The 21,925-nt window shown below is 51.9% G+C and overlaps 1 protein-coding gene across 1 annotated transcript in view; it reads left to right on the forward strand.

The window, feature by feature from the left end:
• Positions 1–1,301: 1,301 nt before the first annotated feature.
• The window catches only part of USP37 (ubiquitin specific peptidase 37), a gene marked incomplete at both ends in the record, with an annotated part of 38,898 nt that continues 18,274 nt past the window's right edge, over positions 1,302–21,925 (forward strand). Inside the window, 5 exon segments of the mRNA XM_056553067.1 lie at positions 1,302–1,603; positions 9,524–9,710; positions 16,545–16,716; positions 17,289–17,383; positions 18,226–18,386. Coding sequence (XP_056409042.1) covers positions 9,555–9,710; positions 16,545–16,716; positions 17,289–17,383; positions 18,226–18,386 — 584 coding nt within the window.

The following is a 21,925-nucleotide window of genomic DNA, read 5'->3' on the forward strand; positions in this document are numbered from 1 at the left end:
TCCTCTGACTCCTCCCCCCACAGACTGTAATACTCCCCCTCCCTTCCGACTCCTCCCCCACAGACTGTAATACTCCCCCTCCCCTCTGACTCCTCCCCCACAGACTGATACTCCCCCTCCCCTCTGACTCCTCCCCCACAGACTGTAATACTCCCCCTCCCCTCCGACTCCTCCCCCCACAGACTGTAATACTCCCCCTCCCCTCCGACTCCTCCCCCCACAGACTGTGATACTCCCCCTCCCCTCTGACTCCTCCCCCCACAGACTGTGATACTCCCCCTCCCCTCTGACTCCTCCCCCCACAGACTGTGATACTCCCCCTCCCCTCTGACTCCTCCCCCCACAGACTGTGATACTCCCCCTCCCTCTGACTCCTCCCCCCACAGACTGTAATACTCCCCCTCCCCTCTGACTCCTCCCCCCACAGACTGTAATACTCCCCCTCCCCTCCGACTCCTCCCCCACAGACTGTGATACTCCCCCTCCCCTCCGACTCCTCCCCCCACAGACTGTAATACTCCCCCTCCCCTCCTCCCCCACAGACTGTAATACTCCCCTTCCGCTCCGACTCCTCCCCCACAGACTGTGATACTCCCCCTCCCCTCTGACTCCTCCCCCCACAGACTGTGATACTCCCCCTCCCCTCTGACTCCTCCCCCACAGACTGTGATACTCCCCCTCCCCTCTGACTCCTCCCCCCACAGACTGTGATACTCCCCCTCCCCTCCGACTCCTCCCCCCACAGACTGATACTCCCCCTCCCCTCCGACTCCTCCCCCCACAGACTGATACTCCCCCTCCCCTCCGACTCCTCCCCCCACAGACTGATACTCCCCCTCCCCTCCGACTCCTCCCCCCACAGACTGATACTCCCCCTCCCCTCCGACTCCTCCCCCCACAGACTGTAATACTCCCCCTCCCCTCCGACTCCTCCCCCCACAGACTGTAATACTCCCCCTCCCCTCCGACTCCTCCCCCCACAGACTGTAATACTCCCCCTCCCCTCCGACTCCTCCCCCACAGACTGTAATACTCCCCCTCCCCTCCGACTCCTCCCCCACAAACTGTAATACTCCCCCTCCCCTCCGACTCCTCCCCCACAGACTGTGATACTCCCCCTCCCCTCTGACTCCTCCCCCCACAGACTACCACTCCCCCTCCCCTCCGACTCCTCCCCCGGATCGTTACATTCAGGATGCGCCTGCAGTTTACTGCCCGGTGACCGTTCCTTTGTGGTTGCTAGGTAACAGCGCCCCTCTGGCTGTGGCCCCCGCCCGGTCCTCCGCTTACCGCCGCCGTAGGCAGGCTGTGCATCTCTGGCGCCGCTGTTTCCTCTCACACCGGTCCCGCCACTCTCCGAACTCCACAACAACCGGAACCCCGCCTCCTAACGTCACCAGCACACGTGACCTGCGTACCCGGATGAGAGAAGGAAGCTACGAGTACCGACGTCATCAGTCAGCGCTGGATTCCCTTATATACGTTACATATGTGCGCGACGTGGTGACGTCAAACGTCGCTTCGCTCTTGACGTTCGCTTCTGCGCGACGAGCCTCTTAGGTTCCCGCCAAATCGTGTGTGGAAACAGTGACAGCGGCGGAAGGTGAGTGCGGACTGCAGTGAGTGCGGACCACAGTGAGTGACAGCGGCGGAAGGTGAGTGCGGACTGCAGTGAGTGCGGACCACAGTGAGTGACAGCGGCGGAAGGTGAGTGCGGACTGCAGTGAGTGCGGACCACAGTGAGTGACAGCGGCGGAAGGTGAGTGCGGACTGCAGTGAGTGACGGCGGCGGAAGGTGAGTGCGGACTGCAGTGAGTGCGGACTGCAGTGAGTGACGGCGGCGGAGGGTGAGTGAGTGCGGACTGCAGTGAGTGACGGCGGCGGAAGGTGAGTGAGTGCGGACTGCAGTGAGTGACGGCGGCGGAAGGTGAGTGAGTGCGGACCACAGTGAGTGACGGCGGCGGAGGGTGAGTGAGTGCGGACTGCAGTGAGTGACGGCGGCGGAGGGTGAGTGAGTGCGGACCACAGTGAGTGACGGCGGCGGAAGGTGAGTGAGTGCGGACCACAGTGAGTGACGGCGGCGGAAGGTGAGTGAGTGCGGACCACAGTGAGTGACAGCGGCGGAAGGTGAGTGCGGACTGCAGTGAGTGCGGACCACAGTGAGTGACAGCGGCGGAAGGTGAGTGAGTGCGGACCACAGTGAGTGACAGCGGCGGAAGGTGAGTGAGTGCGGACCACAGTGAGTGACGGCGGCGGAGGTGAGTGAGTGCGGACCACAGTGAGTGACAGCGGCGGAAGGTGAGTGCGGACCACAGTGAGTGACAGCGGCGGAAGGTGAGTGAGTGCGGACCACAGTGAGTGACGGCGGCGGAAGGTGAGTGAGTGCGGACCACAGTGAGTGACGGCGGCGGAAGGTGAGTGAGTGCGGACCACAGTGAGTGACGGCGGCGGAAGGTGAGTGAGTGCGGACCACAGTGAGTGACGGCGGCGGAAGGTGAGTGAGTGCGGACCACAGTGAGTGATAGCGGCGGAAGGTGAGTGAGTGCGGACCACAGTGAGTGACAGCGGCGGAAGGTGAGTGAGTGCGGACCACAGTGAGTGATAGCGGCGGAAGGTGAGTGCGGACTGCAGTGAGTGCGGACCACAGTGAGTGACAGCGGCGGAAGGTGAGTGAGTGCGGACCACAGTGAGTGACGGCGGCGGAAGGTGAGTGAGTGCGGACCACAGTGAGTGACGGCGGCGGAAGGTGAGTGAGTGCGGACCACAGTGAGTGACAGCGGCGGAAGGTGAGTGAGTGCGGACCACAGTGAGTGATAGCGGCGGAAGGTGAGTGAGTGCGGACCACGGTGAGTGAGTGCGGACCACAGTGAGTGACAGCGGCGGAAGGTGAGTGCGGACTGCAGTGAGTGCGGACCACAGTGAGTGACAGCGGCGGAAGGTGAGTGCGGACTGCAGTGAGTGCGGACCACAGTGAGTGACAGCGGCGGAAGGTAGGTGAGTGAGTGCGGACTGCAGTGAGTGCGGACCACAGTGAGTGACAGCGGCGGAAGGTGAGTGAGTGCGGACCACAGTGAGTGACGGCGGCGGAAGGTGAGTGAGTGCGGACCACAGTGAGTGACGGCGGCGGAAGGTGAGTGAGTGCGGACCACAGTGAGTGACAGCGGCGGAAGGTGAGTGAGTGCGGACCACAGTGAGTGACGGCGGCGGAAGGTGAGTGAGTGCGGACCACAGTGAGTGAGTGCGGACCACAGTGAGTGACAGCGGCGGAAGGTGAGTGAGTGCGGACCACAGTGAGTGACAGCGGCGGAAGGTGAGTGCGGACTGCAGTGAGTGCGGACCACAGTGAGTGACAGCGGCGGAAGGTGAGTGCGGACTGCAGTGAGTGCGGACCACAGTGAGTGACAGCGGCGGAAGGTAGGTGAGTGAGTGCGGACTGCAGTGAGTGACAGCTGCGGAAGGTGAGTGCGGACTGCAGTGAGTGCGGACTACAGTGAGTGACAGCGGCGGAGGGTGAGTGAGTGCGGACTGCAGTGAGTGACAGCGGCGGAAGGTGAGTGACGGCGGCGGAGGGTGAGTGCGGACCACAGTGAGTGACGGCGACGGAGGTTGAGTGCGGACCACAGTGAGTGACGGAGGCGGAAGGTGAGTGCGGACTACAGTGAGTGTGGACTGCAGTGAGTGACAGCGGCGGAAGGTGAGTGAGTGCGAACCACAGTGAGTGACAGCGGCGGAAGGTAGGTGAGTGAGTGCGGACTGCAGTGAGTGACAGCGGCGGAAGGTGAGTGCGGACTGCAGTGAGTGACAGCGGCGGAAGGTGAGTGCGGACCACAGTGAGTGACAGCGGCGGAGGGTGAGTGCGGACTACAGTGAGTGACAGCGGCGGAGGGTGAGTGCGGACCACAGTGAGTGACAGCGACGGAAGGTGAGTTAGTGCGGACTACAGTGAGTGACGGCGGCGGAGGGTGAGTGCGGACCACAGTGAGTGACGGCGGCGGAGGGTGAGTGCGGACCACAGTGAGTGACGGCGGCGGAAGGTGAGTGCGGACTACAGTGAGTGATGGCGGCGGAAGGTGAGTGAGTGCGGACCACAGTGAGTGACAGCGGCGGAAGGTGAGTGAGTGCGGACTGCAGCGAGTGACGGCGGCGGAGGGTGAGTGCGGACCACAGTGAGTGACGGCGGCGGAGGGTGAGTGCGGACCACAGTGAGTGACGGAGGCGGAAGGTGAGTGAGTGCGGACTGTAGTGAGTGACGGCGGCGGAAGGTGAGTGAGTGCGGACTGCAGCGAGTGACGGCGGCGGAGGGTGAGTGCGGACCACAGTGAGTGACGGCGGCGGAAGGTGAGTGAGTGCGGACCACAGTGAGTGACGGCGGCGGAAGGTGAGTGAGTGCGGACCACATTGAGTGATGGCGGCGGAGGGTGAGTGCGGACTACAGTGAGTGATGGTGACCGGGTGGGTGAGTGCGGACGAGAGTGAGTGACAGGGTGGGTGAGTGCGGACGAGAGTGAGTGACAGGGTGGGTGAGTGCGGACGAGGGTGAGTGACAGGGTGGGTGAGTGCGGACGAGGGTGGGTGAGTGCGGACGGGGGTGAGCGACAGGGTGGGTGAGTGCGGACGGGGGTGAGTGACAGGGTGGGTGAGTGCGGACGGGAGGGCGGGGGTCCTCGCACTGTGACCAACGGAGCTACGACCTGATCCTGTCCAGACCGGACACCACGGCAACTAGACAGCAGGTCCTGTCTAGTCTGTAGTGATTACATGGGGGCACTTCATTCACAGTCTATGGTGGGGGGGGGGGGGGCACTTCATTCACAGTCTATGGTGGGGGGGGGGCACTTCATTCACAGTCTATGGTGGGGGGGGGGCACTTCATTCACAGTCTATGGTGGGGGGGGGGCACTTCATTCACAGTCTATGGTGGGGGGGGGGCACTTCATTCACAGTCTATGGTGGGGGGGGGGCACTTCATTCACAGTCTATGGTGGGGGGGGCACTTCATTCACAGTCTATGGTGGGGGGGGCACTTCATTCACAGTCTATGGTGGGGGGGGCACTTCATTCACAGTCTATGGTGGGGGGGCACTTCATTCACAGTCTATGGTGGGGGGGGCACTTCATTCACAGTCTATGGTGGGGGGGGGGCACTTCATTCACAGTCTATGGTGGGGGGGGGCACTTCATTCACAGTCTATGGTGGGGGGGGGGGGCACTTCATTCACAGTCTATGGTGGGGGGGGGGGCACTTCATTCACAGTCTATGGTGGGGGGGGGGGGCACTTCATTCACAGTCTATGGTGGGGGGGGGGCACTTCATTCACAGTCTATGGTGGGGGGGGGGGCACTTCATTCACAGTCTATGGTGGGGGGGGGCACTTCATTCACAGTCTATGGTGGGGGGGGGCACTTCATTCACAGTCTATGGTGGGGGGGGGCACTTCATTCACAGTCTATGGTGGGGGGGGCACTTCATTCACAGTCTATGGTGGGGGGGCACTTCATTCACAGTCTATGGTGGGGGGGGCACTTCATTCACAGTCTATGGTGGGGGGCACTTCATTCACAGTCTATGGTGGGGGGGGCACTTCATTCACAGTCTATGGTGGGGGGGCACTTCATTCACAGTCTATGGTGGGGGGGGCACTTCATTCACAGTCTATGGTGGGGGGGGCACTTCATTCACAGTCTATGGTGGGGGGGGCACTTCATTCACAGTCTATGGTGGGGGGGGGGCGGCACTTCATTCACAGTCTATGGTGGGGGGGGGGCGGCACTTCATTCACAGTCTATGGTGGGGGGGGGCACTTCATTCACAGTCTATGGTGGGGGGGGGGGCACTTCATTCACAGTCTATGGTGGGGGGGGGGCACTTCATTCACAGTCTATGGTGGGGGGGGGGGCACTTCATTCACAGTCTATGGTGGGGGGGGGGCACTTCATTCACAGTCTATGGTGGGGGGGGGGCACTTCATTCACAGTCTATGGTGGGGGGGGGCACTTCATTCACAGTCTATGGTGGGGGGGGGCACTTCATTCACAGTCTATGGTGGGGGGGGGCACTTCATTCACAGTCTATGGTGGGGGGGGCACTTCATTCACAGTCTATGGTGGGGGGGGCACTTCATTCACAGTCTATGGTGGGGGGGCACTTCATTCACAGTCTATGGTGGGGGGGGCACTTCATTCACAGTCTATGGTGGGGGGGGCACTTCATTCACAGTCTATGGTGGGGGGGGCACTTCATTCACAGTCTATGGTGGGGGGGGCACTTCATTCACAGTCTATGGTGGGGGGGGCACTTCATTCACAGTCTATGGTGGGGGGGGCACTTCATTCACAGTCTATGGTGGGGGGGGCACTTCATTCACAGTCTATGGTGGGGGGGGCACTTCATTCACAGTCTATGGTGGGGGGGGGCACTTCATTCACAGTCTATGGTGGGGGGAGGCACTTCATTCACAGTCTATGGTGGGGGGGGCACTTCATTCACAGTCTATGGTGGGGGGGGCACTTCATTCACAGTCTATGGTGGGGGGGGGCACTTCATTCACAGTCTATGGTGGGGGGCACTTCATTCACAGTCTATGGTGGGGGCACTTCATTCACAGTCTATGGTGGGGGCACTTCATTCACAGTCTATGGTGGGGGCACTTCATTCACAGTCTATGGTGGGGGCACTTCATTCACAGTCTATGGTGGGGGCACTTCATTCACAGTCTATGGTGGGGGGGGGCCACTTCATTCACAGTCTATGGTGGGGGGGGGGGCACTTCATTCACAGTCTATGGTGGGGGGGGGGCACTTCATTCACAGTCTATGGTGGGGGGGGGGCACTTCATTCACAGTCTATGGTGGGGGCACTTCATTCACAGTCTATGGTGGGGGCACTTCATTCACAGTCTATGGTGGGGGGGGCACTTCATTCACAGTCTATGGTGGGGGCACTTCATTCACAGTCTATGGTGGGGGGGGGCACTTCATTCACAGTCTATGGTGGGGGCACTTCATTCACAGTCTATGGTGGGGGGGGGCACTTCATTCACAGTCTATGGTGGGGGGCACTTCATTCACAGTCTATGGTGGGGGGGGGCACTTCATTCACAGTCTATGGGGGGGGCACTTCATTCACAGTCTATGGTGGGGGCACTTCATTCACAGTCTATGGTGGGGGCACTTCATTCACAGTCTATGGTGGGGGCACTTCATTCACAGTCTATGGTGGGGGGGGGGCCACTTCATTCACGGTCTATGGTGGGGGGGGGCACTTCATTCACAGTCTATGGTGGGGGGGGGCACTTCATTCACAGTCTATGGTGGGGGGGGCACTTCATTCACAGTCTATGGTGGGGGCACTTCATTCACAGTCTATGGTGGGGGCACTTCATTCACAGTCTATGGTGGGGGCACTTCATTCACAGTCTATGGTGGGGGCACTTCATTCACAGTCTATGGTGGGGGCACTTCATTCACAGTCTATGGTGGGGGGGGGCACTTCATTCACAGTCTATGGTGGGGGGGGGCACTTCATTCACAGTCTATGGTGGGGGGGGGCACTTCATTCACAGTCTATGGTGGGGGGGGGCACTTCATTCACAGTCTATGGTGGGGGGGGCACTTCATTCACAGTCTATGGTGGGGGGGGGCACTTCATTCACAGTCTATGGTGGGGGGGGGGCACTTCATTCACAGTCTATGGTGGGGGGGGCACTTCATTCACAGTCTATGGTGGGGGGGGCACTTCATTCACAGTCTATGGTGGGGGGGGGGCACTTCATTCACAGTCTATGGTGGGGGGGGGCACTTCATTCACAGTCTATGGTGGGGGGGGGCACTTCATTCAGTCTATGGTGGGGGGGGGCACTTCATTCAGTCTATGGTGGGGGGGCACTTCATTCACAGTCTATGGTGGGGGGGGGCACTTCATTCACAGTCTATGGTGGGGGGGGGCACTTCATTCACAGTCTATGGTGGGGGGGGCACTTCATTCACAGTCTATGGTGGGGGGGGGCACTTCATTCACAGTCTATGGTGGGGGGCACTTCATTCACAGTCTATGGGGGGGGCACTTCATTCACAGTCTATGGTGGGGGGGGGGCACTTCATTCACAGTCTATGGTGGGGGCACTTCATTCACAGTCTATGGTGGGGGCACTTCATTCACAGTCTATGGTGGGGCACTTCATTCACAGTCTATGGTGGGGGGCACTTCATTCACAGTCTATGGTGGGGGGGGCACTTCATTCACAGTCTATGGTGGGGGGGGCACTTCATTCACAGTCTATGGTGGGGGGGGGCACTTCATTCACAGTCTATGGTGGGGGGGGGCACTTCATTCACAGTCTATGGTGGGGGGGGGCACTTCATTCACAGTCTATGGTGGGGGGGGCACTTCATTCACAGTCTATGGTGGGGGGGGGCACTTCATTCACAGTCTATGGTGGGGGGGGGCACTTCATTCACAGTCTATGGTGGGGGGGGCACTTCATTCACAGTCTATGGTGGGGGGGGCACTTCATTCACAGTCTATGGTGGTGGGGGGGCACTTGCTCCATTCTCAGTCTTTCCCGGCACAGGGGGTTGTATCTTTATTGTGTTGGTGATGATGATCTTTATTGTGTTGGTGCTGATGATCTTTATTGTGTTGGTGATGATGATCTTTATTGTGTTGGTGCTGATGATCTTTAATTTGTTGGTGCTGATGATCTTTATTGTGTTGATGCGGATGATATTATATTGGTGCTGATGATATTGTGTTGGTGCTGATGATCTTTATTGTGTTGGTGATGATGATCTTTATTGTGTTGGTGCTGATGATCTTTATTGTGTTGGTGCTGATGATCTTTATTGTGTTGGTGCTGATGATCTTTATTGTGTTGGTGCTGATGATCTTTATTGTGTTGGTGCTGATGATCTTTATTGTGTTGGTGCTGATGATCTTTATTGTGTTGATGCGGATGATATTATGTGGGTGCTGATGATATTGTGTTGGTGCTGATGATCTTTATTGTGTTGGTGCTGATGATCTTTATTGTGTTGGTGCTGATGATCTTTATTGTGTTGGTGCTGATGATCTTTATTGTGTTGGTGCTGATGATCTTTATTGTGTTGGTGCTGATGATCTTTATTGTGTTGGTGATGATGATCTTTATGTGTTGGTGCTGATGATCTTTATTGTGTTGGTGCTGATGATCTTTACTGTGTTGGTGCTGATGATCTTTATTGTGTTGGTGCTGATGATCTTTAATGTGTTGGTGCTGATGATCTTTATTGTGTTGGTGATGATGATCTTTTGTGTTGGTGCGGATGATCTTTATTGTGTTGGTGCTGATGATCTTTATTGTGTTGGTGCTGATGATCTTTATTGTGTTGGTGCGGATGATCTTTATTGTGTTGGTGCGGATGATCTTTATTGTGTTGGTGCTGATGATCTTTTGTGTTGGTGCGGATGATCTTTATTGTGTTGGTGCTGATGATCTTTATTGTGTTGGTGCTGATATTCTTTATGACTCTCCTCCGCCCCCTTCAGGTCGTCTGCAGGATAACGACCTGTGAGCACCATGTCTCCGCTCGCTCTGCACGGCTCCATCCGTATCCACTGCCTGAATATGGGGACGTCTAAGTGGAAGGAGGGCAGATGTGAGGTGATGGAGAAGGACAGCAGGTTTACCCTTGTGGTCAACTTCAAGGCCGGGGGAGCGCCAGCAAAATTCCAGGTTGGTTATTATTTACATTCCCAGATGGTAAGAGGAGGAGCAGATGAGTGTCCATAACACTGGAGGGAGCCTTAAAGGGATTGTCTAGGAGTACAAAAAATATGGCCGCCTTCTTCCAAAGTCTTATCATGGCTTGTATTGTGGCTCAGCACTATTGGAATAAATGTGGCAGAGCTGCAATACCACGTGTATCCTGAGTACAGATGTGGTGCTGCATCTCATCTTTTTACAAACACTAGAACGCCAGCAAAAGCTAAATTACATGGTAAAACTGCCCCTCCCCCGCCCTCAGACTAGTGAATTAAACCTACAGTACAATCCCATAAGATTATATAGGATCTAACCACAACATGACAATTGTATTATATACAGTACAATCCCATAAGATTATATAGGATCTAACCACAACATGACAATTGTATTATATACAGTACAATCCCATGAGATTATATAGGATCTAACCACAACATGACAATTGTATTATATACAGTACAATCCCATAAGATTATATAGGATCTAACCACAACATGACAATTGTATTATATACAGTACAATCCCATAAGATTATATAGGATCTAATCACAACATGACAATTGTATTATATACAGTACAATCCCATAAAATTATATAGGATCTAACCACAGCATGACAATTGTATTATATACAGTACAATCCCATAAGATTATATAGGATCTAACCACATGACAATTGTATTATATACAGTACAATCCCATAAGATTATATAGGATCTAACCACAACATGACAATTGTATTATATACAGTACAATCCTATAAGATTATATAGGATCTAACCACAACATGACAATTGTATTATATACAGTACAATCCCATAAGATTATATAGGATCTAACCACAACATGACAATTGTATTATATACAGTACAATCCCATAAGGATATATAGGATCTAACCACAACATGACAATTGTATTATATACAGTACAATCCCATAAGGATATATAGGATCTAACCACAACATAACAATTGTATTATATACAGTACAATCCTATAAGATTATATAGGATCTAACCACAACATGACAATTGTATTATATACAGTACAATCCCATAAGATTATATAGGATCTAACCACAACATGACAATTGTATTATATACAGTACAATCCCATAAGATTATATAGGATCTAACCACAACATGACAATTATATTATATACAGTACAATCCCATAAGATTATATAGGATCTAACCACAACATGACAATTGTATTATATACAGTACAATCCCATAAGGATATATAGGATCTAACCACAACATAACAATTGTATTATATACAGTACAATCCTATAAGATTATATAGGATCTAACCACAACATGACAATTGTATTATATACAGTACAATCCCATAAGATTATATAGGATCTAACCACAACATGACAATTGTATTATATACAGTACAATCCCATAAGATTATATAGGATCTAACCACAACATGACAATTGTATTATATACAGTACAATCCCATAAGATTATATAGGATCTAACCACAACATGACAATTGTATTATATACAGTACAATCCCATAAGGATATATAGGATCTAACCACAACATGACAATTGTATTATATACAGTACAATCCCATAAGATTATATAGGATCATATACAGTACAATCCCATAAGATTATATAGGATCTAACCACAACATGACAATTGTATTATATACAGTACAATCCCATAAGATTATATAGGATCTAACCACAACATGACAATTGTATTATATACAGTACAATCCCATAAGATTATATAGGATCTAACCACAACATGACAATTGTATTATATACAGTACAATCCCATAAGATTATATAGGATCTAACCACAACATGACAATTGTATTATATACAGTACAATCCTATAAGATTATATATAGAGATGAGTGAACTTACAGTAAATTCGATTAGTCATGAACTTCTCTGCTCGGCAGTTGATGACTTATTCTGTATAAATTAGTTCAGCTTTCTGGTGCTCCGGTGGCTGGAGACTCTTTCCTAGGACTGTATCCACCTTTTCCAGCCACCGGAGCACCAGAAAGCTGAACTAATTTATACAGAATAAGTCATCAACTGCCGAGCAGAGAAGTTCATGACTAATTGAATTTACTGTAAGTTCACTCATCTCTATATATAATCTTATAGGATTGTACTGTATATAATACAATTGTCATGTTGTGGTTAGATCCATATAATCTTATGGGATTGTACTGTATATAATACAATTATCATGTTGTGGTTAGATCCTATATAATCTTATAGGATTGTACTGTATATAATACAATTGTCATGTTGTGGTTAGATCCTATATAATCTTATAGGATTGTACTGTATATAATACAATTGTCATGTTGTGGTTAGATCCTATATATCCTTATGGGATTGTACTGTATATAATACAATTGTCATGTTGTGGTTAGATCCTATATATCCTTATGGGATTGTACTGTATATAATACAATTGTCATGTTGTGATTAGATCCTATATAATCTTATGGGATTGTACTGTATATAATACAATTGTCATGTTGTGGTTAGATCCTATATAATCTTATGGGATTGTACTGTAGATAATACAATTGTCATGTTGTAATTAGATCCTATATATCCTTATGGGATTGTACTGTATATAATACAATTGTCATGTTGTGGTTAGATCCTATATAATCTTATGGGATTGTACTGTATATAATACAATTGTTATGTTGTGGTTAGATCCTATATAATCTTATGGGATTGTACTGTAGATAATACAATTGTCATGTTGTGGTTAGATCCTATATATCCTTATGGGATTGTACTGTATATAATACAATTGTCATGTTGTGGTTAGATCCTATATAATCTTATGGGATTGTACTGTATATAATACAATTGTCATGTTGTGGTTAGATCCTATATAATCTTATGGGATTGTACTGTAGATAATACAATTGTCATGTTGTGGTTAGATCCTATATAATCTTATGGGATTGTACTGTATATAATACAATTGTCATGTTGTGATTAGATCCTATATAATCTTATGGGATTGTACTGTATATGATCCTATATAATCTTATGGGATTGTACTGTAGATGATACAATTGTCATGTTGTGGTTAGATCCTATATAATCTTATGGGATTGTACTGTATATAATACAATTGTCATGTTGTGGTTAGATCCTATATAATCTTATGGGATTGTACTGTAGATAATACAATTGTCATGTTGTGGTTAGATCCTATATATCCTTATGGGCTTGTACTGTATATAATACAATTGTCATGTTGTGGTTAGATCCTATATAATCTTATGGGATTGTACTGTATATAATACAATTGTCATGTTGTGGTTAGATCCTATATAATCTTATAGGATTGTACTGTATATAATACAATTGTCATGTTGTGATTAGATCCTATATAATCTTATGGGATTGTACTGTATATAATACAATTGTTATGTTGTGGTTAGATCCTATATATCCTTATGGGCTTGTACTGTATATAATACAATTGTCATGTTGTGGTTAGATCCTATATAATCTTATGGGATTGTACTTTATATAATACAATTGTCATGTTGTGGTTAGATCCTATATAATCTTATGGGATTGTACTGTATATAATACAATTGTCATGTTGTGGTTAGATCCTATATAATCTTATGGGATTGTACTGTATATGATACAATTGTCATGTTGTGGTTAAATCCTATATAATCTTATGGGATTGTACTGTAGGTTTAATTCACTAGTCTGAGGGATTTCTTTACTTTCATTACAGAATTATAGGAGATTTAATACCACACTTTAGTTAGGGGGGATTAGTCATTCTAGGTATTTTTTTACCCTGTGATCCAGCTTTTGCTGGGGTCTGGGGTCTTGGTGTTTACCCCTTCCCCGCCTGGGACTTTTTGTTGGTTTTGTACATTTCATCTCCAGCACCATAGGAGTAAGTAGAGACAAGAGAAAAAACACGAAAGGTTAAGAGCCGGACCCCTCAGATGCCGATGAGGAGACTGGAGCGGTGACCTAGGAGGCAGTAATGACCTCTGCCGGGGTCACACCTTATATAAACCTGAGGGGCTTCAGTCTGTAAAATATAGGGGGCTCCACTGCTCTCATCAGGTGACCAAGAAGCAATCAGTTTGGATTACCTCTGCGGCCTTTACCCCAGCGGTGCCCACTATCCCCTCAGCCTATGGGGCCGTCCTGGGTCCTGACGCTGGTTTATTCTGTGCCCACTATCCCCTCAGCCTATGGGGCCGTCCTGGGTCCTGACGCTGGATTATTCTGTGCCCACTATCCCCTCAGCCTATGGGGCCGTCCTGGGTCCTGACGCTGGATTATTCTGTGCCCACTATCCCCTCAGCCTATGGGGCCGTCCTGGGTCCTGACGCTGGATTATTCTGTGCCCACTATCCCCTCAGCCTATGGGGCCGTCCTGGTTCCTGACGCTGGATTATTCTGTGCCCACTATCCCCTCAGCCTATGGGGCCGTCCTGGGTCCTGACGCTGGATTATTCTGTGCCCACTATCCCCTCAGCCTATGGGGCCGTCCTGGGTCCTGACGCTGGTTTATTCTGTGCCCACTATCCCCTCAGCCTATGGGGCCGTCCTGGTTCCTGACGCTGGATTATTCTGTGCCCACTATCCCCTCAGCCTATGGGGCCGTCCTGGTTCCTGACGCTGGATTATTCTGTGCCCACTATCCCCTCAGCCTATGGGGCCGTCCTGGTTCCTGACGCTGGTTTATTCTGTGCCCACTATCCTCTCAGCCTATGGGGCCGTCCTGGTTCCTGACGCTGGATTATTCTGTGCCCACTATCCCCTCAGCCTATGGGGCCGTCCTGGTTCCTGACGCTGGATTATTCTGTGCCCACTATCCCCTCAGCCTATGGGGCCGTCCTGGTTCCTGACGCTGGATTATTCTGTGCCCACTATCCCCTCAGCCTATGGGGCCGTCCTGGGTCCTGACGCTGGTTTATTCTGTGCCCACTATCCCCTCAGCCTATGGGGCCGTCCTGGGTCCTGACGCTGGATTATTCTGTGCCCACTATCCCCTCAGCCTATGGGGCCGTCCTGGTTCCTGACGCTGGATTATTCTGTGCCCACTATCCCCTCAGCCTATGGGGCCGTCCTGGTTCCTGACGCTGGATTATTCTGTGCCCACTATCCCCTCAGCCTATGGGGCTGTCCTGGTTCCTGACGCTGGATTATTCTGTGCCCACTATCCCCTCAGCCTATGGGGCCGTCCTGGTTCCTGACGCTGGATTATTTTGTGCCCACTATCCCCTCTGCCTATGGGGCCGTCCTGGTTCCTGACGCTGGTTTATTCTGTGCCCACTATCCCCTCAGCCTATGGGGCCGTCCTGGGTCCTGACGCTGGATTATTCTGTGCCCATTATCCCCTCAGCCTATGGGGCCGTCCTGGGTCCTGACGCTCGTTTATTCTGTGCCCACTATCCCCTCAGCCTATGGGGCCGTCCTGGGTCCTGACGCTGGTTTATTCTGTGCCCACTATCCCCTCAGCCTATGGGGCCGTCCTGGGTCCTGACGCTGGTTTATTCTGTGCCCACTATCCCCTCAGCCTATGGGGCCGTCCTGGGTCCTGACGCTGGTTTATTCTGTGCCCACTATCCCCTCAGCCTATGTGGCCGTCCTGGGTCCTGACGCTGGATTATTCTGTGCCCATTATCCCCTCAGCCTATGGGGCCGTCCTGGGTCCTGACGCTGGTTTATTCTGTGCCCACTATCCCCTCAGCCTATGGGGCCGTCCTGGTTCCTGACGCTGGTTTATTCTGTGCCCACTATCCCCTCAGCCTATGGGGCCGTCCTGGGTCCTGACGCTCGTTTATTCTGTGCCCACTATCCCCTCAGCCTATGTGGCCGTCCTGGGTCCTGACGCTGGTTTATTCTGTGCCCACTATCCCCTCAGCCTATGGGGCCGTCCTGGGTCCTGACGCTGGTTTATTCTGTGCCCACTATCCCCTCAGCCTATGGGGCCGTCCTGGTTCCTGACGCTGGTTTATTCTGTGCCCACTATCCCCTCAGCCTATGGGGCCGTCCTGGGTCCTGACGCTCGTTTATTCTGTGCCCATTATCCCCTCAGCCTATGGGGCCGTCCTGGGTCCTGACGCTGGATTATTCTGTGCCCACTATCCCCTCAGCCTATGGGGCCGTCCTGGTTCCTGACGCTGTTTTTTTCTGTGCCCACTATCCCCTCAGCCTATGGGGCCGTCCTGGTTCCTGACGCTGTTTTTTTCTGTGCCCACTATCCCCTCAGCCTATGGGGCCGTCCTGGGTCCTGACGCTGGTTTATTCTGTGCCCACTATCCCCTCAGCCTATGGGGCCGTCCTGGGTCCTGACGCTGGATTATTCTGTGCCCACTATCCCCTTAGCCTATGGGGCCGTCCTGGGTCCTGACGCTGGATTATTCTGTGCCCACTATCCCCTTAGCCTATGGGGCCGTCCTGGTTCCTGACGCTGGTTTATTCTGTGCCCACTATCCCCTCAGCCTATGGGGCCGTCCTGGTTCCTGACGCTGGTTTATTCTGTGCCCACTATCCTCTCAGCCTATGGGGCCGTCCTGGGTCCTGACGCTGGTTTATTCTGTGCCCACTATCCCCTTAGCCTATGGGGCCGTCCTGGTTCCTGACGCTGGTTTATTCTGTGCCCACTATCCCCTTAGCCTATGGGGCCGTCCTGGGTCCTGACGCTGGTTTATTCTGTGCCCACTATCCCCTTAGCCTATGGGGCCGTCCTGGTTCCTGACGCTGGATTATTCTGTGTCATCTATAACCAGAAAATGTTCTTCTCTTCAGCTCAATCAGAACATCAAGCACATCGTCCTGAGGCCGGTGGGGACAAAGCAGTCGCGCCTTCTGCTCACCATGAAAGATTCCAGTTCTCTGACCATTGATAAGGTCCCAAGCAAAGAGGCCGAGGAGCTGAGACACATACTGGAGTCCATCAACCTGGACAAGACGCATACCGGTGAGAGGGGACGGCAGGTGGTCTGTACACCATACTGGGCGCTGTGGGCAGGAAGTCATTAGGGATATGGGGGGGGGATGCAGGCAGGAAGTCATTAGGGATATGGGGGGGATGCAGGCAGGAAGTCATTAGGGATGGGGGGGGGGATGCAGGCAGGAAGTCATTAGGGATAGGGGGGGGGATGCGGGCAGGAAGTCATTAGGGATAGGGGGGGGGATGCGGGCAGGAAGTCATTAGGGATAGGGGGGGGGATGCGGGCAGGAAGTCATTAGGGATGGGGGGGATGCGGGCAGGAAGTCATTAGGGATGGGGGGGGGGATGCGGGCAGGAAGTCATTAGGGATGGGGGGGGATGCAGGCAGGAAGTCATTAGGGATGGGGGGGGATGCAGGCAGGAAGTCATTAGGGATATGGGGGGCGGATGCGGGCAGGAAGTAATTAGGGATATGGGGGGGATGCGGGAAGGAAGTATTCTGGGGTGGGGGGGAGGGACAGGACAGGCTATTGTCGCTTTGCTTTGGGTGACTAGCATTATTCCCAGGTCATTGTGTGTTAACTCTTTATGTTTCTCAGGGAAGCCAACTCAAGGATCTGCGAGCTTTGGAGGGATCCTGGGGAGCAGAAGTATCCAGAGGGAAAGCATCAGACCGCTGAACAACAGGACCCAGGTGCGCTCCATATCCACCATCACACTTATATATATTTTTTCCATTATAGAAATAAATATATTTTTTATATACAGGTTAACTTTTTCTTTTATTTACACTTTTTAGCCCCTTGAGGGGACTATAATAAGAAATTATACTGATCAGTGTTATGCTATTGTATATCCTTGTTCAGTTGTATCAGTGCTCTGCTAGTACAGCCTGCTGGAGACAAATTGTATTTATCAAAACCATTCTGTCCAGCAGAAGCCCCGGCCTGTGTATATATTTATAGTGTGTGCGCCTTTGCAGCCCATGACTATATGCTGCCTCTTTGGCCAGTGACATTAGACATATGATGTCAAAAAAATGGTTGCAAAGGCTCCCAAGTATTTGTAAACAGTGATATGAATGTAAAGTAGGATGGACAGATGAGGATGGGTCCCAGTGGGTTCATCAGCCCCCAGACTGCAGTAGGAAGAGGCTAAAGCACTAGATCATTGGTTATCTTGTGGATGATGGGTCCTGCTATAGCTTATATGTATATTGTATTGGGCTTGGACATAGCAGAGTGCTGGACGTAGTGTGACCGGAGCGGTATGTGGTGAACAGCCAATCACTCTAAGGAATGAAGCTCTGATACTCAGACACAATAACATTTGGCAAATAAAACATGTGTCTGGGTCCTGTCTGTGCCGCCATGGGGCAGACCCTCCTCTTCCAATAAGATGGCGGATCCTGTTTGTCTCAGGTTGTCTCTGCAATAGAGAATGTTTAGCGGAAACATCACAATATCCTAGGATTAGAGTTCTTATTTTCTGTACATTTTCTAATTTTCCCAACCATCTTATCCTGTTACATCTTAGACTCCTACAAAGAGAGCGAGCGAAGGAAAAGACGAAACTCCTGTAAAAAAGCCGCTAGGCAATAATGGAAGAATCCAAACATCTCCAAATAACATGACCCCAAATCGTGGGAATTCACCTGCAACCTTCACACTGCACAGGACCGGCCTGATGGAAAGCAGGTATTACCTCTGAACATGTCTGGATAAATCCTATAGAGGGGCCGTAATAGGGGCCGCCCTTACATCTCCTCCTCTATCTATAGATCCTATAGAGGGGTCGTCCTTGCATCTCCTCCTCTCTGTATAGATCCTTTAGAGGGGCTGTAGTGGGGGTCGTCCTTCTCCTCCTCTCTGTATAGATCCTATAGAGGGGCTGTAGTGGGGGTCGTCCTTACATCTCCTCCTCTCTGTATAGATCCTATAGAGGGGCTGTAGTGAGGGGGGGGGGGGGGGTCGCCCTTACATCTCCTCCTCTCTGTATAGATCCTATAGAGGGGCTGTAGTGAGGGGGGGGGGGGTCGCCCTTACATCTCCTCCTCTCTGTATAGATCCTATAGAGGGGCTGTAGTGAGGGGGGGGGGGGGTCGCCCTTACATCTCCTCCTCTCTGTATAGATCCTATAGAGGGGCTGTAGTGAGGGGGGGGGGGGGGGTCGCCCTTACATCTCCTCCTCTCTGTATAGATCCTATAGAGGGGCTGTGGTGGGGGTCGCCCTTACATCTCCTCCTCTCTGTATAGATCCTATAGAGGGGCTGTAGTGAGGGGGGGGGGTCGCCCTTACATCTCCTCCTCTCTGTATAGATCCTATAGAGGGGCTGTAGTGAGGGGGGGGGGGGGGTCGCCCTTACATCTCCTCCTCTCTGTATAGATCCTATAGAGGGGCTGTAGTGAGGGGGGGGGGGTCGCCCTTACATCTCCTCCTCTCTGTATAGATCCTTTAGAGGGGCTGTAGTGGGGGTCGTCCTTCTCCTCCTCTCTGTATAGATCCTATAGAGGGGCTGTTGTGGGGGTCGTCCTTACATCTCCTCCTCTCTGTATAGATCCTATAGAGGGGCTGTAGTGGGGGTCGTCCTTACATCTCCTCCTCTCTGTATAGATCCTATAGAGGGGCTGTAGTGGGGGTCGTCCTTACATCTCCTCCTCTCTGTATAGATCCTATAGAGGGGCTGTAGTGAGGGGGGGGGGTCGCCCTTACATCTCCTCCTCTCTGTATAGATCCTATAGAGGGGCTGTAGTGAGGGGGGGGGGGGGGTCGCCCTTACATCTCCTCCTCTCTGTATAGATCCTATAGAGGGGCTGTGGTGGGGGTCGCCCTTACATCTCTCCTCTCTGTATAGATCCTATAGAGGGGCTGTAGTGGGGGTCGTCCTTACATCTCCTCCTCTCTGTATAGATCCTATAGAGGGGCTGTAGTGGGGGTCGTCCTTCTCCTCCTCTCTGTATAGATCCTATAGAGGTGCTGTAGTGAGGGGGGGGGGGGGGGTCGTCCTTAAATCTCCTCCTCTCTGTATAGATCCTATAGAGGGGCTATAGTGGGGGTCGTCCTTACATCTCCTCCTCTCTGTATAGATCCTATTGAGGGTCTGTAGTGGGGGGGGGGGTCGTCCTTACATCTCCTCCTCTCTGTAGAGATCCTATAGAGGGACTGTAGTGGGGGTCGTCCTTACATATCCTCTCTGTATAGATCCTATAGAGGGGCTGTAGTGGGGGTTGTCCTTACATCTCCTCCTCTCTGTAGAGATCCTATAGAGGGGCTGTAGTGGGGGTCGTCCTTACATCTCCTCCTCTCTGTATAGATCCTATAGAGGGGCTGTAGTGGGGGTCGTCCTTACATCTCCTCCTCTCTGTAGAGATCCTATAGAGGGGCTGTAGTGGGGGTCGTCCTTACATCTCCTCCTCTCTGTAGAGATCCTATAGAGGGGCTGTAGTGGGGGGTCGTCCTTACATCTCCTCCTCTCTGTATAGATCCTATAGAGGGGCTGTAGTGGGGGTTGCCCTTACATCTCCTCCTCTCTGTATAGATCCTCTTGAGGGGCTGTAGTGGGGGGGGGGTCGTCCTTACATCTCCTCCTCTCTGTAGAGATCCTATAGAGGGGCTGTAGTGGGGGTCGTCCTTACATCTCCTCCTCTGTATAGATCCTATAGAGGGGCTGTAGTGGGGGTTGTCCTTACATCTCCTCCTCTCTCTATAGATCCTATAGAGGGGCTGTAGTGGGGGTCGTCCTTACATCTCCTCCTCTCTGTAGAGATCCTATAGAGGGGCTGTAATGGGGGTCGTCCTTACATCTCCTCCTCTCTGTAGAGATCCTATAGAGGGGCTGTAGTGGGGGTCGTCGTTACATCTCCTCCTCTCTGTAGAGATCCTATAGAGGGGCTGTAGTGGGGGTCGTCCTTAAATCTCCTCCTCTCTGTAGAGATCCTATAGAGCGGCTGTAGTGGGGGTCGTCCTTACATCTCCTCCTCTCTGTAGAGATCCTATAGAGGGGCTGTAGTGGGGGTCGTCCTTACATCTCCTCCTCTCTGTAGAGATCCTATAGAGGGGCTGTAGTGGGGGTCGTCCTTACATCTCCTCCTCTCTGTAGAGATCCTATAGAGGGGCTGTAGTGGGGGTCGTCCTTACATCTCCTCCTCTCTGTAGAGATCCTATAGAGGGGCTGTAGTGGGGGTCGTCCTTACATCTCCTCCTCTCTGTAGAGATCCTATAGAGGGGCTGTAGTGGGGGTCGTCCTTACATCTCCTCCTCTCTGTATAGATCCTATAGAGGGGCTGTAGTGGGGGTTGCCCTTACATCTCCTCCTCTCTGTATAGATCCTATAGAGGGGTCGTCCTTACATCTCCTCCTCTCTGTAGAGATCCTATAGAGGGGCTGTAGTGGGGGTCGTCCTTACATCTCCTCCTCTCTGTAGAGATCCTATAGAGGGGCTGTAGTGGGGGTCGTCCTTACATCTCCTCCTCTCTGTAGAGATCCTATAGAGGGGCTGTAGTGGGGGTCGTCCTTACATCTCCTCCTCTCTGTAGAGATCCTATAGAGGGGCTGTAGTGGGGGTCGTCCTTACATCTCCTCCTCTCTGTAGAGATCCTATAGAGGGGCTGTAGTGGGGGTCGTCCTTACATCTCCTCCTCTCTGTAGAGATCCTATAGAGGGGCTGTAGTGGGGGTCGTCCTTACATCTCCTCCTCTCTGTAGAGATCCTATAGAGGGGCTGTAGTGGGGGTCGTCCTTACATCTCCTCCTCTCTGTAGAGATCCTATAGAGGGGCTGTAGTGGGGGTCGTCCTTACATCTCCTCCTCTCTGTAGAGATCCTATAGAGGGGCTGTAGTGGGGGTCGTCCTTACATCTCCTCCTCTCTGTAGAGATCCTATAGAGGGGCTGTAGTGGGGGTCGTCCTTACATCTCCTCCTCTCTGTAGAGATCCTATAGAGGGGCTGTAGTGGGGGTCGTCCTTACATCTCCTCCTCTCTGTAGAGATCCTATAGAGGGGCTGTAGTGGGGGTCGTCCTTACATCTCCTCCTCTCTGTAGAGATCCTATAGAGGGGCTGTAGTGGGGGTCGTCCTTACATCTCCTCCTCTCTGTAGAGATCCTATAGAGGGGCTGTAGTGGGGGTCGTCCTTACATCTCCTCCTCTCTGTAGAGATCCTATAGAGGGGCTGTAGTGGGGGTCGTCCTTACATCTCCTCCTCTCTGTAGAGATCCTATAGAGGGGCTGTAGTGGGGGT

The sequence above is a fragment of the Hyla sarda genome, unplaced genomic scaffold (assembly GCF_029499605.1).
Source record: "Hyla sarda isolate aHylSar1 unplaced genomic scaffold, aHylSar1.hap1 scaffold_2329, whole genome shotgun sequence".
Taxonomy (NCBI): domain Eukaryota; kingdom Metazoa; phylum Chordata; class Amphibia; order Anura; family Hylidae; genus Hyla; species Hyla sarda.